The sequence below is a fragment of the Gobio gobio genome, assembly GCF_949357685.1.
Source record: "Gobio gobio genome assembly, chromosome: 19".
NCBI lineage: Eukaryota > Metazoa > Chordata > Actinopteri > Cypriniformes > Gobionidae > Gobio > Gobio gobio.
Window position 1 is genome coordinate 2,142,150 of NC_137112.1, and position 25,000 is coordinate 2,167,149.

A 25,000-nucleotide genomic window follows, 5' to 3' on the forward strand; every position below is an offset into this window, starting at 1 on the left:
ACAAATACCACGGAACAACATCGGCATTACTTAATCCTGACCAGTGTTGGTAAGAGCTAAGTTCTGAATAGCCACCACTGAGCTATCTGCAGCTCCCTAAATACAAGGCAGGCAGTTTTAGAGACGAGGCATTCATTTCAGCATTTGCCTTTTCCATTTGGATGTACAAACTTGCTTAGCTAAAGTTGGAAGCACATATAGAGCAACGTGTTTCCACTTTCAAAGTGAACGCAGCAGCAAATATCGGCCGATATATCGCTCTAACACTAAAAGACTGTAAGGAAACACAGAGTATTTACCAACAGCATCCTCATTTCTGAGAGAGATGGAGAAGTTCTCCGTTTAGGATTAGAACGGATTCTGACCCAAGCGCTCTTTGGTGATGTGATGATGATGTTACTGTTGATCATCTGTCCATCATCGTCTAAAGCCCGCCCTGATGATTTCATTGGTCCGAACAGCTTCTGTTCAGGAATAGTTGCTCCACAACGGATCAAGTCCAGACCGAACTTCCCAACATCAGATTTTGTGGGCGGGGCTAAGCTTTGCTGGCATCCAGGCTAAATGTTTGTAGTACATTATAACATTTCGCTTTATCTGTTTGTCTGAATGCAATCAAATGTGAATTATTGGTGAACCGGCACATGAACGGATCTTCTCTTCTGCATTAATAACAGTTACAGCGCAAAATAAACACGAATGAGCTTCTGAAAGTGTGTTAAAGATACAGGACAACTTACCGAAATCTGTATCGTCACATAGAATCACTCAATCAGTGTTTCAACCGCAGAAAGACGTCAGTAAATGTCATGTAACATCATATTTATCTCAGAAAAAACCATATCCAGTGTCCATAAACTCATTAGTCATCTTTACTCATCACCATTACATAGGATATTCATTGTCAATGTTCTTCAATATTTAATAAATCTGGCAAGTTTTTATGCCAGCCACCCTTTAAATGTTTATATTTCAAAAAAACAAATTGGAGTAGAATTATGATTATGTAATTGTAAAGTTAATATAACTTTATTATTATATTTAAAAAAAACATAATTTAGTGTAATTTAAGTGTTTGTATACAAATCTGTTAATTTGTACCTTCAATATTAGTCGGCTAATGTAGTATCAACTGACTCCCATAGTTTACAACATTAGTTCAGAAATGAGTTTTCCTTGAGAACATTTTCCATGTATTATCCCTGATACACATCCAAAATAATCCATATTGAATAGAATCGAAATCGAATTTTGAAATTTGTGTCAATACCCAGCCCTAATGAGAACATTTCGCTTTATCTGTTTGTCTGAATGTAATCAAATGCGTCTCATTGGTGACTTTCCTGTTTCTTTATTCTCGTTGGCTAAGCAGTTAATTAGCGTCTCATATACAGGTCCAGCTATCAAAGTGTGGAATCAACTTCAGTTGCGGATGCATTAATAATCAGAAGTGTTATTGTGGAGAAGTGCTGAGCTGAGTGTGTGTGCCATCTAGTGGTTCAGTGGAGAACAGTCGAGCGGCCCACTGTAGATTATGCTTTATTTCCTTATGCTCGACTTGTTTGAATGTAACCTTTATAAATGGAAACCTTTATATAAACCTTTAAATATGGGTCGCTCTTACAAAAGTGTGAAAGCCACTGCTCTATGATAAGAGTCCTGCCCAGAGGATTGTGGGAACGTTTCATTTCAAGCCGGAGCTGTACGTGTTTCTCCTTCAGGTCCTGTAGCTGCCATTAATTACTGCCTCTAATTTATGCATCGAACAGGCTTTAATGAACACAGACCGGTTCCATATTAATGACCCGTCTGTGTGTGTGTGTGTGTGCGTTCGCTGTGGGAACTGACACAGAAAATGAGGATAATTGTGTTTAATCACGAGCCACTGGTCTTAAGTGCTGAACACACACCTGTCTCTTCACCTCCACCTGCCCTCTCGTGTCATTCTACACACACACACACACACACACACACACACACACACACACACACACACACACACACACACACACATGTTGGGTTTTCATGTTTTATGGGGACTTTCCATAGGCGTAATGGTTTTTATACTGTACATACTGTATATTCTATCCCCCTACACTGCCCCTAAACCTACCCAACACACACACACACACACACAACACACCACACACACACTCCAGTGTAGATCATCTGTTCTCTGTGTGAATATATAGTCAAGTGTCATGTATTCCTGTGATCAGCTCCTTGTTCCTGCAGTCTTCAGTGTCACATGACCCTCAGGCTCATCCTGTGCTGTGATTGGTCTGTGCTGTGATTGGCCTGTGCTGTGATTGGTCTGTCTCTTTTTCAGTCGTTAGCGGTGCGGTACCAGTTCCTGCGGAGCGTGTCCTTCCCGTGTCCTGGCGCAGACTCACGTCTGGAGGACACGTCGACCTCGCTCCTCGCCTCATCTGTCTGCACACACACACACACTCACACACACACTCTGCTGGCGGCGCTGGCGAGGGGTTTCCTGACCCGACGGCTCCTGCGCACTGAACGCGTCTCACACCTCATCAGGACCATCAAGGTCAGCTTCACTCACACACTGCTGATCTTTTTTAGTGTAGTGTATTATTATTATGTTTTTTTTTGTGGACAATTTATTGGGAGGGGGGGTGATATACTTATTTTTTGGGTCAGGTGATTAGGTCTTTTTATTTATTAATTAGATATTAGATTAGATGATTTTTAATTGAGCGGGGTGATTAGATGTTATGTTTCAGGTCAGGTGTTTATATATTGTATTGAATTATTTATATATTAAATTGATCATTTAAACAAAAAAAATTTTTTTGGGGGGGGGGGGGGGGGGGTGGGGGTAATATATTATAATTTTTGGTGTGAACATTTCAGATATTCTTTTTTTTTTTTTATATTTAATTAATAAATAGATATTTTTTATCTTTTAGGGGTGATTATTTTTTATTTTACCTTTTATTTAAGCAGGAGATTAATTAACAAGATTATATATATTATTTTTTAGGTCAGGTAATTAGATTTTATTATTATTTGGTTTTAATATATGTATTTTTTGTTGTTGTTGTGATATTTGTTTTGGGTTTTTTTTTGGGGGGGGGGGGGGGGGGTAAATGTTCTTATTTTTTGGGGTCAGGTTATTAGATATTTTATTTAATTAGTTATATGCTAAATAGATATCTTTAATTGAGGGGGTAATATAATTTGTTGTGATATTTTTTATTAGGTATTCTTTTATTTTTAGGCCAGGTAATTAAATATTTTTCTTTATTTATGAATTTTTTTTTTTTATCTTTTGGGAGTGATTAGATATTTTTAATTATTTATTAAATATTTTATTTATTTATGATTTTATTTTTATCTTTTGGGAGTGATTAAATATTTTTAATTATTTATTAAATGTTTTATTTATTTATGATTTTTTTTTTTTAATCTTTTGGGAGTGATTAGATATTTTTAATTATTTATTAAATATTTTATTTATTTATGATTTTTATTTTTATCTTTTGGGAGTGATTAAATATTTTTAATTATTTATTAAATGTTTTATTTATTTATGATCTTTTTTATTTTTATCTTTTGGGAGTGATTAGATATTTTTAATTATTTATTAAATATTTTATTTATTTATGATTTTTTTATTTTTATCTTTTGGGAGTGATTTTAAATATTTTTAATTATTTATTAAATGTTTTATTTATGATTTTTTTATTTTTATCTTTTGGGAGTGATTAGATATTTAATTATTTATTAAATATTTTATTTATTTATGATTTTTTTTTATTTCGGGAGTGATTCGATATTTTTAATTATTTATTAAATATTTTATTTATTTATGCATTTTTTATTTTTATCTTTTGGGAGTGATTAGGTATTTTTAATTATTTATTAAATATTTTATTTACGTATTAATTTTTATCTTTTGGGAGTGATTAGGTATTTTTAATTATTTATTAAATATTTTTATTTATTTATGATTTTTTTTTTTTATCTTTTGGGAAAGATTAGATATTTTTAATTATTTATTAAATATTTTTATTTATGAATTTTTTTATCTTTTGGGAGTGATTAGGTATTTTTAATTATGTATTAAATATTATTTATTTATGATTTTTTTTTTTTATCTTTTGGGAAAGATTAGATATTTTTAAATATTTGTATTTATTTATGAATCTTTTGGGAGTGATTAGATATTTTTAATTATTTATTAAATATTTTATTTATGTCTGAATTTTTATCTTTTGGGAGTGATTAGGTATTTTTAATTATTAATTAAATATTTTTATTTTATTATTTTTTTTTATCTTTTGGGAAAGATTAGATATTTTTAATTATTTATTAAATATTTTTATTTATTTATAAAAAAAAATTATCTTTTGGGAGTGATTAGATATTTTTAATTATGTATTAAATATTTTATGTCTGAATTTTTATCTTTTGGGAGTGATTAGGTATTTTTAATTATTTATTAAATATTTTTATTTTATGATTTTTTTTTTAATCTTTTGGGAGTGATTAGATATTTTTAATTTATTAAATATTTTTATTTATTTATAAAAAAAAATTATCTTTTGGGAGTGATTAGATATTTTTAATTATGTATTAAATATTTTATTTATTTATGATTTTTTATCTTTTGGGAGTGATTAGATATTTTAAATTATTTATTAATTTATTAGATTTTATTTATTTATTAATAAAAAAATAATCTTTTTGGGGTGATTTTAAATAATTTTTACCTTTTTTATTGGGGTGATTATTATTCTTGGTGTTGGGTGATTGGATATTTTTATTTATTAATAAGATATTACTTTGGTGTTTTTTTGGAAGGTTAAAGTTAGGCTTTTTTAGAATAGATATTCTTTTGTAAATTTTCTTTGGATGATTAGATTTTGTGTGTGAGTGTCTGCGAGTGTGTGACAGTGTGTGTGTTCGAGTGAGTGTGTCAGGGGGTGAATAAGATTTTTTTTTGTTTGTTGGGTGGGTGGTTATAATGTTTTGCTCCTGCTGTATAATATCTACATCTTGTGATTGTGATTTGAGGTTCTGTGTAAAGCCATGATCTCACAGACGTGTGTGTGTGTGTGTGTGTGTGTGTGTGTCAGGACACACAGATGTTCCTGCTGTCGTTCCAGCGTCAGACGGCCGGTGGCAGACTGGACCTGATGCTTCAGGAGCGCGTCACACTACAGGTGAGACGTCTCTCTGCGCAGAACACACACACACACACACACATCATGACGGTCACATGACTCTGTGTCTCCTCATCATCAGCTGCGAGCGGCGCGGCACGATCTGCACCAGATCTTCTTCAGCTCCAGCTCCAGTGAACACACACACATGATCCGCTGTGATCGGGAGCTGAGCCGAGAACGCAGACTCAAACCACACGTGAGACACACACACACACACACACACACACACACACACACACACACACACACACACACACACACCCTGCCCCTAAACCTACCCATCACACACACACACACACACACACACTGCCCCTAAACCTACCCATCACACACACACACACACACACACACCCTGCCCCTAAACCTACCCATCACACACACACACACACACACACACCCTGCCCCTAAACCTACCCATCACACACACACACACACACACACACACACACACACACACACCCTGCCCCTAAACCTACCCATCACACACACACACACACACTGCCCCTAAACCTACCCATCACACACACACACACACACTGCCCCTAAACCTACCCATCACACACACACACACACACACACACACACACCCCCTGCCCCTAAACCTACCCATCACACACACACACACACACACACCCCCTGCCCCTAAACCTACCCATCACACACACACACACACACACTGCCCCTAAACCTACCCATCACACACACACACACACACACCCTGCCCCTAAACCTACCCATCACACACACACACACACACACACTGCCCCTAAACCTACCCATCACACACACACACACACACCCTGCCTCTAAACCTACCCATCACACACACACACACACACACACACACCCCCTGCCCCTAAACCTACCCATCACACACACACACACACACACCCTGCCTCTAAACCTACCCATCACACACACACACACACACACACACACACACACACCCTGCCCCTAAACCTACCAATCACACACACACACACACTGCCCCTAAACCTACCCATCACACACACACACACACACACACACACACACACACACACACCCTGCCTCTAAACCTACCAATCACACACACACACACACACACACACACACCCTGCCCCTAAACCTACCAATCACACACACACACACACACCCTGCCCCTAAACCTACCAATCACACACACACACACACACACACACACACACACACACACACACCCTGCCTCTAAACCTACCAATCACACACACACACACACACACACACACACACACACACACACACACACACACACACACACACACACCCTGCCTCTAAACCTACCAATCACACACACACACACACACACACACACACACACACACCCTGCCTATAAACCTACCAATCACACACACACACACACACCCTGCCCCTAAACCTACCAATCACACACACACACACCCTGCCCCTAAACCTACCAATCACACACACACACACCCTGCCCCTAAACCTACCAATCACACACACACACACCCTGCCCCTAAACCTACCAATCACACACACACACACACACACACACACACACACACACACACACACACACACACACACACACCCTGCCCCTAAACCTACCAATCACACACACACACACACACACACACCCTGCCTCTAAACCTACCCATCACACACACACACACACACACCCTGCCCCTAAACCTACCAATCACACACACACACACACACACACACACACACACACACACACTCTGCCCCTAAACCTACCAATCACACACACACACACACACACACAGCCCCTAAACCTACCAATCACACACACACACACACACACACACACACACACACACACACACACACACACACACACACACACACACACACACACACACACACACACACACACACACACACAGCCACACAGCCCCTAAACCTACCCATCACACACACACACACACACACACACACACACACACAGCCACACAGCCCCTAAACCTACCAATCACACACACACACACCCTGCCCCTAAACCTACCAATCACACACACACACTGCCCCTAAACCTACCAATCACACACACATACACACACACACACACACACACACACACACACTGCCCCTAAACCTACCCATCACACACACACACACACTGCCCCTAAACCTACCCATCACACACACACACACCCTGCCCCTAAACCTACCCATCACACACACACACACACCCTGCCCCTAAACCTACCAATCACACACACACACACCCTGCCTCTAAACCTACCAATCACACACACACACACACACACACACGTCATGACACAAGAAATGACTCAGATGTATATGTTTGGATGGAGTGATTAGATGTTAACCTGTGATTGGAGGATTGGTCGTCCTCTAGTGTGACACACAGATCATGTGATCAGCTCAGTCGGTAACGCATCACTCATGTGTTTCAGGATAATAAAGCCAAGGGATTCCTCTCAGCCGCCACCAGGAAAGCTTTAGAACGCAAGAAGCTGGTCATGTGAGTGAACACGCATGTTTCCTGATGACTGACGTCAGCTGATCTCAAACCCTAACGTGTGTTTCCTGTGCTCAGGCTGCAGAGCCAATCAGCGAACAGGAAGCTCTCGCCGTCTGAGGAGGAGAAATGGAACCTTGTGCCAAAGATTTGTCGCGTGTCAAAGAGAATCAGCGCTCGATGATCACGACAAGTTTTATACTCATGTTTTTATATTATTGTGTTCAAACATTTATTTTGTGTGGTTTTATTTATTTATACACTTCAATAAATTATTAATAATAATGTGTATTTTGTCATTTCCTCAAACGAACAATGACTTGTTTCAATACATGATGGATCAACCTTACAAGAAAATAATTTTTTTTATAATCACATTTCATTTTTTAAATGTGAAATTGGGTTTAATCCATCTTTTTGTTGATTTTGTTGTTTGTTTTGGGGGTGATTAGCAGTCCGGGACTCTTGGTTTGAAATGTATGCAACGGCTCATTCAAGTTCAGATGAGATCAAATATGCGTCTAAATAATCATATTACTATATGAACATGGTAAAGTAAACATTGCCATTATTCCTCAGCACTAGTTCATAAACATGACCTGTCATAAATGTGTGTTATTGATTGATTGAGCAGCACAATTCATTTCGTTGACGAATCATTTGTCATCATTTACATTAACAACCATATTTCACAGATGAAAACGAGATGATAACTGAATAAAAACCAGTTTTGGATGACAACTATGAGGTAAATATACTTTCATGTTCGTCTATAAATAAAAACGCGATGAAAATGTTAGTGATGGTCGATTAGAGAAGAGATCCAGTCAGAACTGGTGTCCTGTGTAACGGACGCGCTCATTTGAACTGTAACGGCGGGAAAACACGGAGCTGTTGAGCTTCTCCAGGCTCACGCGACAGCGCCTCAGAGCGGCTCAATCAATCAATAACACACATTTATGACAGGTTATGTTTATGAACTCATGCTGATGTTTACTTTACCGTGTTTATATAGTAATATGATTTAGACTGTTGGAACGACGCATATTTGATCTCCTCATCTGAACTTGAATGAGCCGTCGCGGACATTTCAAAATAAGAGTCCCGGTGTATTTCCAGCTTGTTTATAATTAAAAGTCACGCGTTATTTATACGTTTTTGGTTACACAATAAACTGTATTTAATTTAATTCCCAATTAAATCATAGTGAGGATATAATAGCTCACTAAAACCATAAAAAATATGAATTACTTGAAATTAAATCAATCTTAACTGAAATAACTAAACAAACGTATTTGGAGCTTTAGAAAAAAAAAAGAAAAAAATAATTGGAGCTTTAGCTTAACCTGATATGCTAACTAAAACAGAAATACAACATAAATGAATCCACCATTAGTCATTTCAGAGAAATATAAAACACTGAATTTAGAGTTTTTAAGTATTATTTAAAGGTGACGCCTGAATGTGGAGGATCTGTTCAATCATTATTGATGGAAAAACAAGACAACACCCTTTTAAAACATATGTATATTCTCAGTTGTATAATGCGTACATATTCTTCTCATTTAAATAATCTAAATACAATCTGTGATGTTTGATTGACAATTTACAAACGTCCCGCCGGACACCCGAAGCGAGTGAGAATCACCTGACCCCGTCCAGAGGAAAACAAATAAATAGTGCGCAGTGGATCCTCACACACACACACGAGACAGAGACGGACTAAAGCACCCATTCACAGCTGAGGCTTCCCTCGCATCACTTCCTCCTGAACGGCACAGGAGATCCGTGTGATCCAATCACACACACTCGTTAGTGTTCACAGGGTCAAACGAACCAGCCCGAAACCACTTCCTTCCTGACAGACTGTAGAGACAAACATCTGTGACCATCACACACACACTCACACTCACACTTTCTCACACGCACACGCACACACTCTCACACGCACACACTCACACGCACACACTCTCACACGCACACTCTCACGCACACACTCACACGCACACTCACACGCACATACACACGCACTCTCTCTCACACACACTCTCTCTCGCACGCACGCACGCACGCACACACTCTTGCACACACACCATCTCTCTCACACACACACACACACACTCTCTCTCTCACACGCACTCTCTCACACACGCACGCACACACTCTCTCACTCACTCACACACACAAACACACACACCATCTCTCTCACACACACACCATCTCTCTCACACACACAGCTCATATTTCACCCCAAAATCAAGACATTTTTAAATTTCTTTTTAAACTTTTTTTTTAACCATTATGATTTTGTGCATTATGACAAAACACATTTCCCCAAAAATTATTGAATATTAATATTATTGAAAACAATAGTCTTGAAAAAATGAAAATGATGATATAGATATATCATTTTCTTCTATAATTTTAATATAAAAATCCAGTTTTTGGGATTATAAAAGACCAGTGTGATGTTTACTTATGATTTATGAATGACAAATAATAATAAAGATATTTATATTGAGGTTGTTCCCACTCCAGGGATTAACCGGTCATGAGCAGCCGAACCGGTCCTGCTTCTGGACTGAAATATGACTGTTTCCCACAATGCATGAAACAAAAACAACGTTTATTGTCGTTCATTCTGCGACATGTCAATCATGTGATGTCAGCAGGAAGGGGCGTGTTCGAACAACAGTGTCAATAAAGCGCAAATGTCACATCAATGATGTCGTTTCCCCGGAAACCTTCAAAAAAATAAAAAAGTTGAAAATGGAAATCCCAGAAATCCCAGTGTGTGTTTGTTCTCTTTAAATATCATCTATGTATTGAACAGTATGTACAGCAGGTGGCGCTCTCATCAACACACACACACACACACACACACACCTGAGCACGGAGAGGGGGGGCTGCAAGGCATTATGGGATGTCTGAGGGATGCCGTCGAGTGTCTCTCAGGTTAAGTGCGTGACGGAGTAAAAATGAAGTCCAGTTGAAGTGCGGCCGCACAGGCGACCCGTGTCCGAGCGTCCGGCTGAGATGGGCGTCCGGGGCCGTCCCTCGGGGTCATGTGACGTTGACCTCCAGCACGTGATGGTCGGAGGCGGGCAGCACGAGCACCTGGCGCCCCTGCGTGCCGTTGAACACCTGCCCGGGCCCGAAGGCCTGGCGTTTGGGTAAGGGGACGCCCCGCGGCTGCTGCTCGCCCAGCGATTGGACGCTCCCGCGGCTCCGCAGGCTCGCCGTGTCCCCCTGCTCCTCCAGGGCCTTGTCCAGCAGAGACAGGCTGTCGTTCTCCACACACGAGTCTGGCGGACGCAAACACAGATCGTGATCATCGCAATCAAAACACTCAGATTAATCAATACAAACTGAATCTAACGACTCACTCAGATGAATCACTACAAACTGAATCAAACAATACAAACTGAATCAAACGAGTCAGATTAATCAATACAAACTGAATCAAACGACTCAGATTAATCAATACAAACTGAATCAAACGACTCAGATTAATCAATACAAACTGAATCAAACGACTCACTCAGATTAATCAATACAAACCCAATCAAACGACTCACTCAGATTAATCAATACAAACCCAATCAAACGACTCACTCAGATTAATCAATACAAACTGAATCAAACGACTCACTCAGATTATTCAATACAAACCAGATCAAACGACTCACTCAGATTAATCAATACAAACCAGATCAAACGACTCACTCAGATTAATCAATACAAACTGAATCAAACGACTCACTCAGATTAATCAATACAAACTGAATCAAACGACTCAGATTAATCAATACAAACTGAATCAAACGACTCAGATTAATCAATACAAACTGAATCAAACGACTCACTCAGATTAATCAATACAAACTGAATCAAACGACTCACTCAGATTAATCAATACAAACTGAATCAAACGACTCACTCAGATTAATCAATACAAACTGAATCAAACGACTCACTCAGATTAATCAATACAAACTGAATCAAACGACTCACTCAGATTATTCAATACAAACCAGATCAAACGACTCACTCAGATTAATCAATACAAACCAGATCAAACGACTCACTCAGATTAATCAATACAAACCGAATCAAACGACTCTCTCAGATTAATCAATACAAACCGAATCAAACGACTCAGATTAATCAATACAAACTGAATCAAACGACTCGGATTAATCAATACAAACTGAATCAAACGACTCAGATTAATCAATACAAACTGAATCAAACGACTCAGATTAATCAATACAAACTGAATCAAACGACTCACTCAGATTAATCAATACAAACTGAATCAAACGACTCACTCAGATTAATCAATACAAACTGAATCAAACGACTCACTCAGATTAATCAATACAAACTGAATCAAACGACTCACTCAGATTAATCAATACAAACCAGATCAAACGACTCACTCAGATTAATCAATACAAACTGAATCAAACGACTCACTCAGATTAATCAATACAAACTGAATCAAACGACTCACTCAGATTAATCAATACAAACCAGATCAAACGACTCAGTCAGATTAATCAATACAAACCGAATCAAACGACTCTCTCAGATTAATCAATACAAACTGAATCAAACGACTCACTCAGATTAATCAATACAAACCGAATCAAACGACTCACTCAGATTATTCAATACAAACCAGATCAAACGACTCACTCAGATTAATCAATACAAACCAGATCAAACGACTCACTCAGATTAATCAATACAAACTGAATCAAACGACTCACTCAGATGAATCAATACAAACCGAATCAAACGACTCACTCAGATTAATCAATACAAACTGAATCAAACCACTCACTCAGATTAATCAATACAAACTGAATCAAACCACTCACTCAGATTAATCAATACAAACCCAATCAAACCACTCACTCAGATTAATCAATACAAACTGAATCAAACCACTGAGATGAATCAATACAAACTGAATCAAATGACTCACTCAGATGAATAAATGAATCAATACAAACCGAATCAAACGACTCATTTAGATTAATCAATACAAACCGAATCAAACGACTCACTCAGATGAATAAATGAATCAATACAAACCAAATCAAATGACTCGCTCAGATGAATAAATAAATCAATACAAACCAAATCAAACGACTCACTCAGATGAATCAATACAAACCAAATCAAATGACTCGCTCAGATGAATAAATAAATCAATACAAACCAAATCAAACGACTCACTCAGATGAATCAATACAAACCGAATCAAACGACTCACTCAGATTAATCAATACAAACTGATCAAACGACTCACTTAGATGAATCAATACAAACCAAATCAAACGACTCACTCAGATGAATAAATAAATCAATACAAACCGAATCAAACGACTCACTCAGATGAATAAATACAAACCGAATCAAACGACTCACTCAGATGAATCAATACAAACCGAATCAAACGACTCACTCCGATGAATAAATAAATAAATACAAACCAAATCAAACGACTCACTTAGATGAATCAATACAAACCATAAGACATTGATGACAGAATGTACTTCTCAAATTAATAATAAATATAATTTAAGGAATATCACACAATCTAGATCATGTTTTAATACAGTAAACCTCTGCAACACTGCTTTCTTATTATTTTTATTTATTTTCTTCAATGTTTGGATATATTTCCATGTGATTGCATTTTTAAAAATTATTATTAAACTGTTTTATGAATTAATTTGATTATTCTGTTGTGCAGCACTGAATAATAAAATAATAAATAAAAATGTAATTAATAATAACAATAATTAAATAATATTATAAAAATGCAACATTTTGATACATTTCAATTTGATTGCATTTTATTTTTAAATATTAAACTTCGTGAATTATTTTGATTATTTTGTTGTTTAACACTGAATAAGAATAAAAAATAAAATAAAAAATATTAAAAAATTAAATGAAAATAATAAAAATAGTAAATAATAAAAATTAAATGTTTTGATGTATTTTCAGTTGATTACATTTTTTTTAAAATATTAAACTTTATGAATTAATTTGATTATTCTGTTGTGCAACACTGAATAAAAATAATAAAAATAAAATAAATAAAAATAATAAAAATTAAATAAAAAATAATAAAATGCAACGTTTTTGATGCATTTCCATTTGATTGCATATTAAAACTTTTTTTAACTTTATTAATTAATTTGATTATTTTGTTGTGTAACACTGAATAAAAAAAACAACAACAAATAAATAAAAAATAATTTTTAAAACGTTTTGATATATTTCCATTTGATTGGATTTTTTAATTATTAAACTGTTCAAGTTTTATGAATTAATTTGATTATTCTGTTGTGCAGCACTGAATAAAAATAAAATAAATTTAAATAATTAAAATTAAATAAAAAATAATAAAAATGCAAAGTTTTTGATGTATTTTCATTTGATTGCATATTGTTTTAATGTATTAAACTGTTTTATGAATTCATTTGATTAGCACTTTTGATAGGTGTGAAATCATAAATCCCGACTCATGAGAATTGGGGCCTGAAAGGTGAAGGTGTAATGCGTGTCAGTGTGGTCATGTGACCTGTGTCGGGCGGCAGGGCGGCGCTGGCGTGATGGGGCAGGTACTTGAACACACGTATGTTGGGGAAGGGCAGCTGACCCGCGAACAGCGGCATGACCTCCATCTGAACCTTGTGCGTCGCCATGGCAGCGACCGGCATAGACACGACCCCTGAACTCTTGCCACACACCGCCCAGTTACTGTGGTTGTCGATCACTGCAGACACACACACACACACACACACACACGCGCGAATGTTTAATAAGCTGACGTCCTTTGGAGTGACACTCCATTATTTTATTCCATTGTCATTATAATGCAAATAATTACTGCAGATTTATATATCATTAATTAAAATTTAAAATACAAACAAAACGATGCAAAATTCATCTGTCACAGGAATGATTAATTATAAGTAAATTATTTTTATTTGTAATGATTTACTCATTAATTTGACATTTTTAAGATTTAATTAATTACTAATTTATTCTTAACCCACAAACTCCAGCTGGAAAACAAAATATTTCATGCTTTTTTGTTGGTTTTATTTGTAATATTTTTAAATGATTTACTCAATAATTTGACATTATGATTTTATTATTATTAGCGTTTCATTAACTCTAAATTTGTAACATTTTAAAATGATTTATTTATTAATTTGCCTTTTTTAAAATTATTATTAGTTTTTCATTAACTCACAAACCTCAGTTTGGAAAACATAATATATATTTTTATGATTTATGTTTGTTTGTAATATTATACAATTATTATTAAAAATTAAATCATTTTAATTTATGAATCAATTTAACATTTTTATGATTTTATTCATTTTAACTCACAAACTCCAGCTTGAAAAACAAAATATTTCATGTTTTTTTTGTTAGTGATTTATTTTTATTTGTAATATTTTAAAATTATTTATTCATACATTTTTTTTTTAAATGATTTTATTAGTATTAGCTCTTCATGAACTCACAAACCTAAAACACACACAACAATGCTTTTAGTAAATTATTTATTTATTAATTTGCCTTTTTAAAAATGTAATTATTAGTTTTTTATTAACCCCCAAACCTCATTTTGAAAACACATAATATTATTTCACGTTTATTTTTATTTGTAATTTTTTGTAATTATTTATTAATTAATGTGTCATTTTTATGATTTGATTTGTTAATGATTTCTTTTTATTTGTAATATTTGTAAATTATTTACTCATTAATTTAAAATTTGTATGATTTTATTATTATTCGTTTTTTATTAACTTACAAACCCCATTTTGAAACAAAAATATATATATATATATTTTTTTTTTGTTAGTGATTTATTTTAGTAATATTTTAAAATGATTTACTCATTAATTTGAAATTTTTAAGATTTAATTAATTACTAGTTTATTATTAACTCACAAAAATTAGTTCTTGTTTGTTATGATTTATTTTTATTAAGTACATTTTTTTAAATGATTTATTAATTTGCCATTTTTTTTAATTTAATTACTTTTTCATTAACCCACAAACCCCATTTTGGAAAAAAAAAATATATTTTTTTTTTTTGTTGTTGTTGTAATATTTTAAAATGATGTAATAATTAATTTAACATTTGTACAAGTTATTATTAGTTTTCCATTTACTCACAAACATCAGCAGGAAAAACATAATATTTCTTTTTTTTGTTTTGTTAATGATTTATTTTTATTGGTAAATTTTAAAATGATTTATTTATTCAATTGACATTTTTTAAAATTGTATTAATTATTAGCGTTTCATTAAATCACAAACCCCAGTTTGAAAAACACATAAAATATTTCATGTTTTTTGTTAGTGATTTATTTTTTATTGGTAATTTTTTTAATGATTTATTCATTTATTTGCCTTTTTTAAATGTAATTATTAGTTTTTCATTAACCCACAAAACCTCAGTTTGGAAAACATGAAATATAATTTTTATGATTTATTTTTGTTTGTAATATTTACAATTATTAATTGATTAACTAATTTGACATTTTTATAATTTAAATATTATGCGTTTTTCATTAACTCACAAACACCAACTTGGAAAATATTAAATGTGTTAATGATTTTTTTTAATGTAATATTTTAAAATGATTTACGATATTGAATGATTTATTTATAAATGTTTATCTTTTCATCAGCTCACTGAGCCCGGTCTGTAAGCATGTGGTCATACGTGTGAGCGTGTCGTACCTTCATACATGAGGCGTGACGTGCGCAGGCCTTCGCTCTCGCTGAACTCCTCTTCTGATTGGTCCGTGTCGCAGGGCTCTGTGAGGCGTGTGAGAGACACCTCCAGCCTGCAGAGGGCGCCGGTGCGGCAGTGCTCATCTGCATCCGGACGGATCTCCGCTCGCACGCTGTACAGAGTCTGACACACACACACACACACACACACACGCACACGCACACGCACACGCACACGCACACACACACACAAGACGTTAAAGGGACAGTTCACCCAAAAATGAAAATTAGCCCATGATTTACTCATCCTCAAGTCATCTGAGGTGTGTGTGACATTCTTCTCTCAGACGAATATAATCTGAGTTATATTACTAAAGTCCAGGCTAATCCAAGCTTTATAATAGCAGTAATAGTTGCTCTGTTTCTGAAGTCCATAAAAAGTGCATCTGTCCGTCATATAACTGCTCCAGCGGCTCTGGGGTGTTAATAAAGACCTTCTGAAGCGAATCGATGCGTTTGTGTGAGAAAAATATCCATATTTAAAACTTTATCAAGTAAACTTTCGGCCTTTCCTGTTCAATTTATGGAAGTGTATAAAGTTCCCCTGCGGATGGAAAGAATAACACTCAGGTCATGACGTCACGAACACATCTGGAGTTTCACTTTCAACACTCAACACTTTTCCACAGAAGGCGGAGGCCGAAAGTTTACTGTATAAAGTTTTAAATATGGATATTTTTCTTCCACAAACGCGTTGATTCGCTTCAGAAGGCCTTTATTAACACCTCAGAGCCGCTGGAGCAGTTATATGACGGACAGATGCACTTTTTCAGGATTCCCACTCTTTTTCAGCAACCATTTTCCAGGACATTTTCAATTTTACTACGGCAGGATAAAAGACAAGGATCACGCCAAATATTGCTTTCTAAGTCTCTAAAAGCTGTCCAGTTTATTGTCATTACTTAACAATCCAGCATTTTTCAATATGAGCTCTTAAATCACACATTATGACAATGGAAGCTTGTTTACACCACAGAATAGAAAGAAATGGTAATTGTGACTTTTTATCTCGCTATTCTGACTCTCGCAATTGCGAGTTTACATATTTGTGATATAAACGCAAAAAATGTCGCAATTCTTTTTTCCTCAGAATTGGACTTTATAACTTGCAATTGCAGTTTAGATCTCGCAATTCTGAGAAAAGAAGTCAGAAGAGCAAGATATAAACTCGCAACTGTGCAAAAAAGTCAATTGTGAAGAAAAGACTTGTGAGTTTATATCTTGCAATTCTGACTTTATAACACACAAATGTGACTTTATATCAAAATGATGTGATTAGGGAGCAGCTTACGAGTAAACAACTCACTGAGCAGTTATAGCATTAGCATTAGCTAACGCTGCAAGTGGCAACACAAGACTAAGCATCATTATTCAAACACTACTCACACGCATCAAACTCAGCATTCCTGAACATGTGCTTTCTGCAGCTAGCGCTAATTGTTTGGGCCAGCGATAAACTCTTTATACTCGGCTAAAGAAATAACTTTTTTTTAAAGAATTTTCCCAGACAACAACAAGATTTTCCAGGACATTTAACATTTTATCTAATTTTCCATGTGTTTTCCAGAACTGGAAAATTTGTCATTAATTTTCCAGGTTTTCCAGGACGAGTGGGAACCCTGCTTTTTATGGACTTCAAAAACAGAGCAACTATTACTGCTATTATAAAGCGTGGATTAGCTGGACTTTTGTAATATAACTCAGATTTTATTCGTCTGAGAGAATGTCACACACACCTCAGATGAGCTGAGGGAGGGTAAATGATGGGCTAATGTTTATTTTTGGGTGAACTGTCTCTTTAAATCGCTGCGCCGTTGATCTGCGGAGACTCACCGAAACTCTCTCCAGGCTGAACTCGTAGCTGTAGGGCTTGAGCGCGGCGTCCGGCGCGTCTGCGGGAGCGAAGATGGCGGAGAACACACACTCCAGAGAGACGGGCGGCACACCACTCCAGCGCAGCTCCCACACGCTGAACACACACTGCTGACGGAACACCAGCTGAACACACACACACACACACACACACACAGATCAATTACAGCGGGACAGTTAACCCTCCGGGGGTCTTCATTTATGTCACACTCAGGAACTTCGGGTCAAAAATGAGATTTGAGTAAAATCAAAAAAATATATTTTTGTTCAATAATATTTTTTCTTTTCTTTTTTGGTGTTTTGAGATAATTTTATGATTTATAATTAATATTTATGCAATAATTATGGCTCATTTTTTCCCATTGAATATAATACAAAATGTATATATATATGTATCAGGGCTTAAAAACGTAAAAAAAATATCAATGGGTTCACTCCGAGCAGAATCGATATTATAGCGTTTCCGTTTTTGCGTTCCTCAATAAACATTACTGTTCCGAAAACGGTTTGATATGAAAAAATACCGGTTAATAACGTTATTTTAATTTAGCCTATACTTTAAACAAATATGTATTTGCTCACTCAATGATAATATAACGCATGATAATTAAACTTGAATATTTATTTCATAACATTTTTAAAACCACAACAGAAATACATGCATTAATAACAGCATAAACAGCAGGACACAAATATTGAGCTGTTTTAATGAGCTGAAAGTGGCCTTTATATGCCGAATCTTTTCAGAAGAGTGAGAACATTCTTTGTACATAACTTTTTTTTCAACACGACTTGTTTTAAAAATTGCATGAATAAAGAATAAATAAACTGGATAACCATTGCTCTTTTAATGCTGGTCATTTCAAAGCAAACACTGCGCAATCACATAATCAAATTCAGTCAGCTAATAAAGCTCGATCATTTAATGCAATATAACACCATTTAATACAAGCATCAGCCGTCTCTACATTGAGCTGTATTGGCCATCTGAAAGACTATAGGACAAATGTTTGATAGATGCTATAGCCTACTTGGACAGGCTTAAATGAAATCCACAAACTAGCCTAAATCAGACTATTTGAGCTTAAAGTCCGTACTGCTTATTTAAACATGCTGGACTACTCTATTCATTACTGGCCACTGCCAAATTAAAATATTAAAGAGAACAATAAAATAACGTTATTAACCGGTTAATGGTCATTTCAAATGAACGTTTCTGTTCAGAACGATTCAAATTTATTTTGATTTTGTTTTCGTTCTTGTTCCTCTTAAAATTTCATTCATTTCCGTTTTTTGTTTTCGTTCCTTGATATTAGGGATGGGACCGATCCGATCCAGTATCGGTATCGGGACCGATACCAGCTTAATTCACTTATTGGATTTTCCCGATCCAACCTGCGGAGAAATCCGATACCCATGAGCCACGTCTGCGCTTTCCAAAAGTGATTCCCGCCGGCTTGTCTGCTAGCTGGCTGCAAACTATGGAATGGATTTCCTGAACGGAGGCGCGCCTCAATGAGACACAGAGTTATGAGACACGCCCCACTCAGGAAATCCATTCCGCAGTTTGCAGCAGGATAGCATTGAGCAGCATTGTGGCTAGCCAACATGTCAGCTGTGTGGAAATACTTCACACTGGAAACACCGCAGAGCAAGACAATGTTTGCAAAACCGTAATTCAGAGAGGTGGAAGCTCCCTCGCGTCGTACAACACAACGAACGCAATCAAACATTTACAAAAGCAGACAAGACTAGGGTGACTTAAGAGATAATAATCAGGGCTTGACATTAACAATCGCCATCTGCGGGTATTTCGGCTGTGTAACACTCACACCAGCCACTTTGAACTTATTATGGTCTTCTCAAAAGCCATCTGTTATAATCACGTTGCGCATTATAACCAATCACACGTGTTTATATTGATGTTATCTGATATGATAATCAGAGGCGTTCAGATTAGCGTATTGTTCAGAGCGCGCGCCGCTCTCACTCTCGCTGAAATCTACACTCAAAGCAGAGATAAACGAGCGATGCACGCAGGAGATTCATTCATCATAAAGTGATTGACAATTTTTGTTATATTTCAGCACCGAAAATAGTTTCAAACAAAACCCAGCAGAACCACAGCGCATCTGATATGACTGGCATTGGGTTGGCTTGACGTTCGCGAATCTAGGGACCGTCTCTAAAGTTACATACAACATTGGTAACGTTATACACGTTTCTAACTTAAATGGCATTTGAAGAGAATGACTTAGTCATAAAACTGACTGTAAAGTGTTCATCTAGGTGTTAGGTATGATGCACACCTTTTGGATTTTTGATATTTAATCAAATAAACTGTCAAATCATATGAAAATATAAGAATCCTGTATGGGCTCTTACACAAAATATGCTAGATTTAAATGTGTCATAGCTGAACACTGATGAGAATATTGCTTGAGAATATATTTACAGATACAATATTAGAGATTTATGCATTATGCGTTGCCATTGACGACGGCCATTATAAGGAAGGAAATCCCACAGAATCTAGCTTAAAAAAATGCTTAGAGCTGCTTGATTTATTTTTTGTTTGTTGATTTTCAAATATAAATTGATAACCGTGATAATTTGGGTCACTATTATGTTCATATCATACTTGCCTGTTGAGTGGAGTTTATGTCAGCATCATATAAAATCAACAATAATAATAATAATAATAATATTAAAGCAAACACAGCTCTGGTATCGGAATAGTATCGGTATCGGCCGATATCCAAATTCAGGTATCGGGATCGGAAGTGAAAAAATGTGGATCGGTGCATCCCTACTTGATATATATATAATTTTTTTTTAATTTTTATTAAAGCTGTATTTCATTTTAGAGTCAAGCCTAGGCCTCATGAAAGCAATTTTTTAAATGAGATCAGTGCCATCCGGTGGACACATTGAGCATTTTTATCACACAATAGCACATTTTTACCACTATAGTGGATCTTGCGTTTTATAAAAAAAAAAAAAAAATCGTAGCGTCATCGGAATGGTCCGAAACTTGGCGACTTTATTGGTACTTGGTATATGAACACACACAACAATTGGGGACAGGATTTGAAAAGTCTAAGTGGTGGTAAAAAAAAAAAGTCACTTTAGTGTTGAGAGAGAGAGAGATTGCGTGTGTGTGTGTGTGTGTGTGTGTGTGTGAGAGAGTGTGTGTGGGAGTGTCAGTGAGTGTGTGTGTGTGAGAGTGTCAGTGAGTGTGTGTGTGTGTGTGTGTGTGTGTGTGTGTGTGTGTGAGAGAGAGTGTCAGTGAGTGTGTGTGTGTGTGTGTGTCAGTGAGTGTGTGTGTGTGTGTGTGTGTGTGTGTGTGTGTGAGAGAGTGTCAGTGTGTGTGTGTGTGTGTGTGTGTGTGTGTGTGTGTGTGTGTGTGTGTGTGTGTGTGTCAGTGAGTGTGTGTGTGTGTGTGTGTGTGTGTGTGTGAGAGAGAGTGTCAGTGTGTGTGTGTGTGTGTGTGAGAGAGTGTCAGTGAGTGTGTGTGTGTGTGTGAGAGAGTGTCAGTGAGTGTGTGTGTGTGTGTGTGTGTGTTTGTGTGTGTGAGAGAGTGTGTGAGTGTGTGTGTGAGAGAGTGTCAGTGTGTGTGTGTGTGTGTGTGTGTGTCAGTGAGTGTGTGTTCAGACTCACGCTGTGCGCTTTAGTGTTGAGAGAGAGCAGCTCCAGCGATGGCGTCTGCTGAGTCTCCACCAGCGTCTGATTGGTCAGCTGAAAGTTAGTGTCCGATACATTCTGAAGGCAAACCTGGATGAACTTCCTGTCGGGATGAAACCACACAGGAAACACATCAGACCCCTGGTTCCTATAGTAACAGTGAGGGGTCATGAAGGGTCAGTACCTCCGTCCTGCAGACAGCAGCGAGTGTTTGACTTTGAAGGGCACGTGGAAGGTGAGCGAGACCAGCGTGGAGTAAATGGACCAGGGACAGTCGACAGACACCTGCAACACACACACACACACACACACGTTGGGTTTTCATGTTTTATGGGGACTTTCCATAGGTGTAATGGTTTTTATACCGTACATACTGTATATTCTATCACCTTACACTGCCCCTGCCCCTAAACCTACCCATCACACACACACACACACACACACACACACACACACACACACACACACACACACACACACACACACACACACACACTGCCCCTGCACCTACCCATCACACACACACACACACACACACACACACACACACACACACACACACACACACACACACACACACACACACACACAGCCCCTGCCCCTAAACCTACCCGTCACACACACACACACACACACACTAAAGCCCGACCGATAAAGGATTTTTAAGGGTGATACCGATACAAATATTTGGTGATTTAAAAATCCGATATTCCGATATATCGGCCGATATATATTATATTATATACTTATTTGTAGTTATTCATGATCCCTCAGCCTCTCTAATATAAAATGATAATGCCGTTTGAAAATAAACTTGTTTGTTTTATTGTTACAACAGAACAGAGGAGCATAAAAATATAGTTCTGATAAATAAAATGTATAAAAATATAAACTTAAGATATAAAACGTCCTTTGGACGAAAACAAAATAACAAAAACAAAAAAAAATCTATATAGTATTAATAGATGTGGTAAGCTTCATAAATATAACTGAGCAAGACTGGAAAAAAATATTCAGTTAAGTTCTGATAAATAACAATAACAGCAAAATATAAACTATATACAGTATAAATATGAGTTGGCTTAATTACAATTTCAACTTGCTTATCCCTTTACATGCACTCTTTTAATTCTATCCATCAAACAACAACAAACCATTTTCAATCATTTTCTGCCTGTTTTCTAAAATCTTCTACTGATGATGATGCAGTAAACCCATCATGTGACTCGCTAATGCTGCGTCTGAACGAAGTCAGCAACACTTTCCTTCACTCCTCACGAGCCTAACTTACAATGCAGGGACTGGAACTACAAATATACTAGTTATAAATACAGTAATCATTACTTTATGTAGGCAGAAAAAGTTTGTTGTGATTTCCAAGCGCATGTTACAGGTTAGCGGTCTCCCACTGATAGCCATGGCATTAGCTAGCTTTGTGGTTAGCTCAAGTCTAGCTTTAGAAATGGACTGCAAAAATATTGTAAAACATACTTTTTTCTAAATAACGGGCAGGGGAGAGATGATACGTCTCATCCTGTCAAACTGTCACACTATTAAAGAATCTTATTCAGTCTGAGTTAAACTGACAGTCAGTCTATACTGGAACAACCTGACGTAAGCTAATTCTGTTTCACTCTTGGCTTACATGTAACAGCAAAACTGGACTTGGCAGTCACGAATTTTGTCATGTTTATTTGAGTGAAGAGAACTGATGGAGATGCTCTTTTGATTGTTATTCAAGCAATGTATGTCTCGTGACAGTTGCCGCCTTACCATGCACTTCACGGATGATCTGTTGTGAATGTTGGCGGCGCAGCATGACTCAGCTCAGCTGGATCAGCTGGTGTGTTGCCAATCTGCACGTTGTAGAGCGCCCTCTGGTGGACAAACTATGAAACGCCAACACTCATAATGTGGTTGAGCGGTGTTTCGTCCGTTTTTTTTTTTTTTTTTTAATATTCATTTATCGGCTATTATAAATGCCGATACCGATAGTTTGGAAAATGCCTAATATCGGCCGGCCAATATATCAGTCGGGCTCTAACACACACACAAACTGCCCCTGCCCCTAAACCCATCACAGGAGACATTCTGCATTTTTACAATTTTCAAAAAACATCACTTAGTCTGATTTATAAGATGTTTTCCTCATGGGGACCTAAAAATGTCCCCACAAGGATGAGGATTTCGGATATTGCCATCTTTGTGGGGACATTTTGTCCCCATAACGTAGGGATTACCAGTCCACACACACACACACACACACACACACACACACACACACACACACACACACACACACACACACACACACACACACACACACACACACACACACACACACACACACACACACACACACACACACACACACACACACACACACACACACACACACACACACATACAGTTGAGTTATTGCATAGGTCGGATTTGTTTGAAAATAGGAGCAAATTATATATATATATTTTTAATATGTATTAGTACGGCTGATATAATGTGGTGTGTGTGTGTGTGTGTGTGTGTCGAACCTTCTGGTCGATGACGGCCGCTCCGCTGTTGAAGCGCGCTCTGCTGCGGGCGCGGTGACTGATCTGGCCGTTGGTAAGGTGCTCCGCCCGCGCTGGGCATGATGGGATGTGGCACAGCACCTCCAGCAGGAACTCCAGCGTGTGATAGGGCGGAGTCAGAGGGAGAGAGATGCTCGTCACCTTCTCAGACGACTGGATGGACAGAGCACTCTCACCCACCAGCTCTGAGACACACACACACACACACACACACCCACACATCACTTCAGTTTCAGCTGTCATTCAGTGAGTGTGTGTGTGTGTGTGTGTGTGTGTGTGGGCATGTTTTTGTGAAATATCAGGACACAAATGTGTATAATGACATAGGTATTAAAAAAAGAGGGTGAAAT

At 36.9% G+C, this 25,000-nt stretch overlaps 2 protein-coding genes across 2 annotated transcripts in view; one reads left to right on the forward strand and one right to left on the reverse strand.

The window, feature by feature from the left end:
* cp110 (centriolar coiled-coil protein 110) overlaps positions 1 to 7,957 on the forward strand; it is a 15,029-nt gene extending 7,072 nt beyond the window's left edge. The window contains exons 6-10 of the mRNA XM_079845203.1: positions 2,330 to 2,548; positions 5,103 to 5,189; positions 5,272 to 5,388; positions 7,616 to 7,683; positions 7,759 to 7,957. Of these exons, the coding sequence (XP_079701329.1) occupies positions 2,330 to 2,548; positions 5,103 to 5,189; positions 5,272 to 5,388; positions 7,616 to 7,683; positions 7,759 to 7,864 (597 nt within the window). The 3' untranslated portion in view covers positions 7,865 to 7,957. The remainder of the gene's footprint in view (positions 1 to 2,329; positions 2,549 to 5,102; positions 5,190 to 5,271; positions 5,389 to 7,615; positions 7,684 to 7,758) is intronic.
* A 1,232-nt stretch (positions 7,958 to 9,189) lies between these two features.
* The window catches only part of trappc10 (trafficking protein particle complex subunit 10), a 74,305-nt gene continuing 58,494 nt past the window's right edge, over positions 9,190 to 25,000 (reverse strand). The window contains exons 17-23 of the mRNA XM_079845204.1: positions 24,612 to 24,835; positions 22,265 to 22,365; positions 22,057 to 22,183; positions 18,358 to 18,522; positions 16,471 to 16,648; positions 14,285 to 14,479; positions 9,190 to 10,985 (exon numbers count right to left, since the gene is read on the reverse strand). Of these exons, the coding sequence (XP_079701330.1) occupies positions 10,744 to 10,985; positions 14,285 to 14,479; positions 16,471 to 16,648; positions 18,358 to 18,522; positions 22,057 to 22,183; positions 22,265 to 22,365; positions 24,612 to 24,835 (1,232 nt within the window). The 3' untranslated portion in view covers positions 9,190 to 10,743. The remainder of the gene's footprint in view (positions 10,986 to 14,284; positions 14,480 to 16,470; positions 16,649 to 18,357; positions 18,523 to 22,056; positions 22,184 to 22,264; positions 22,366 to 24,611; positions 24,836 to 25,000) is intronic.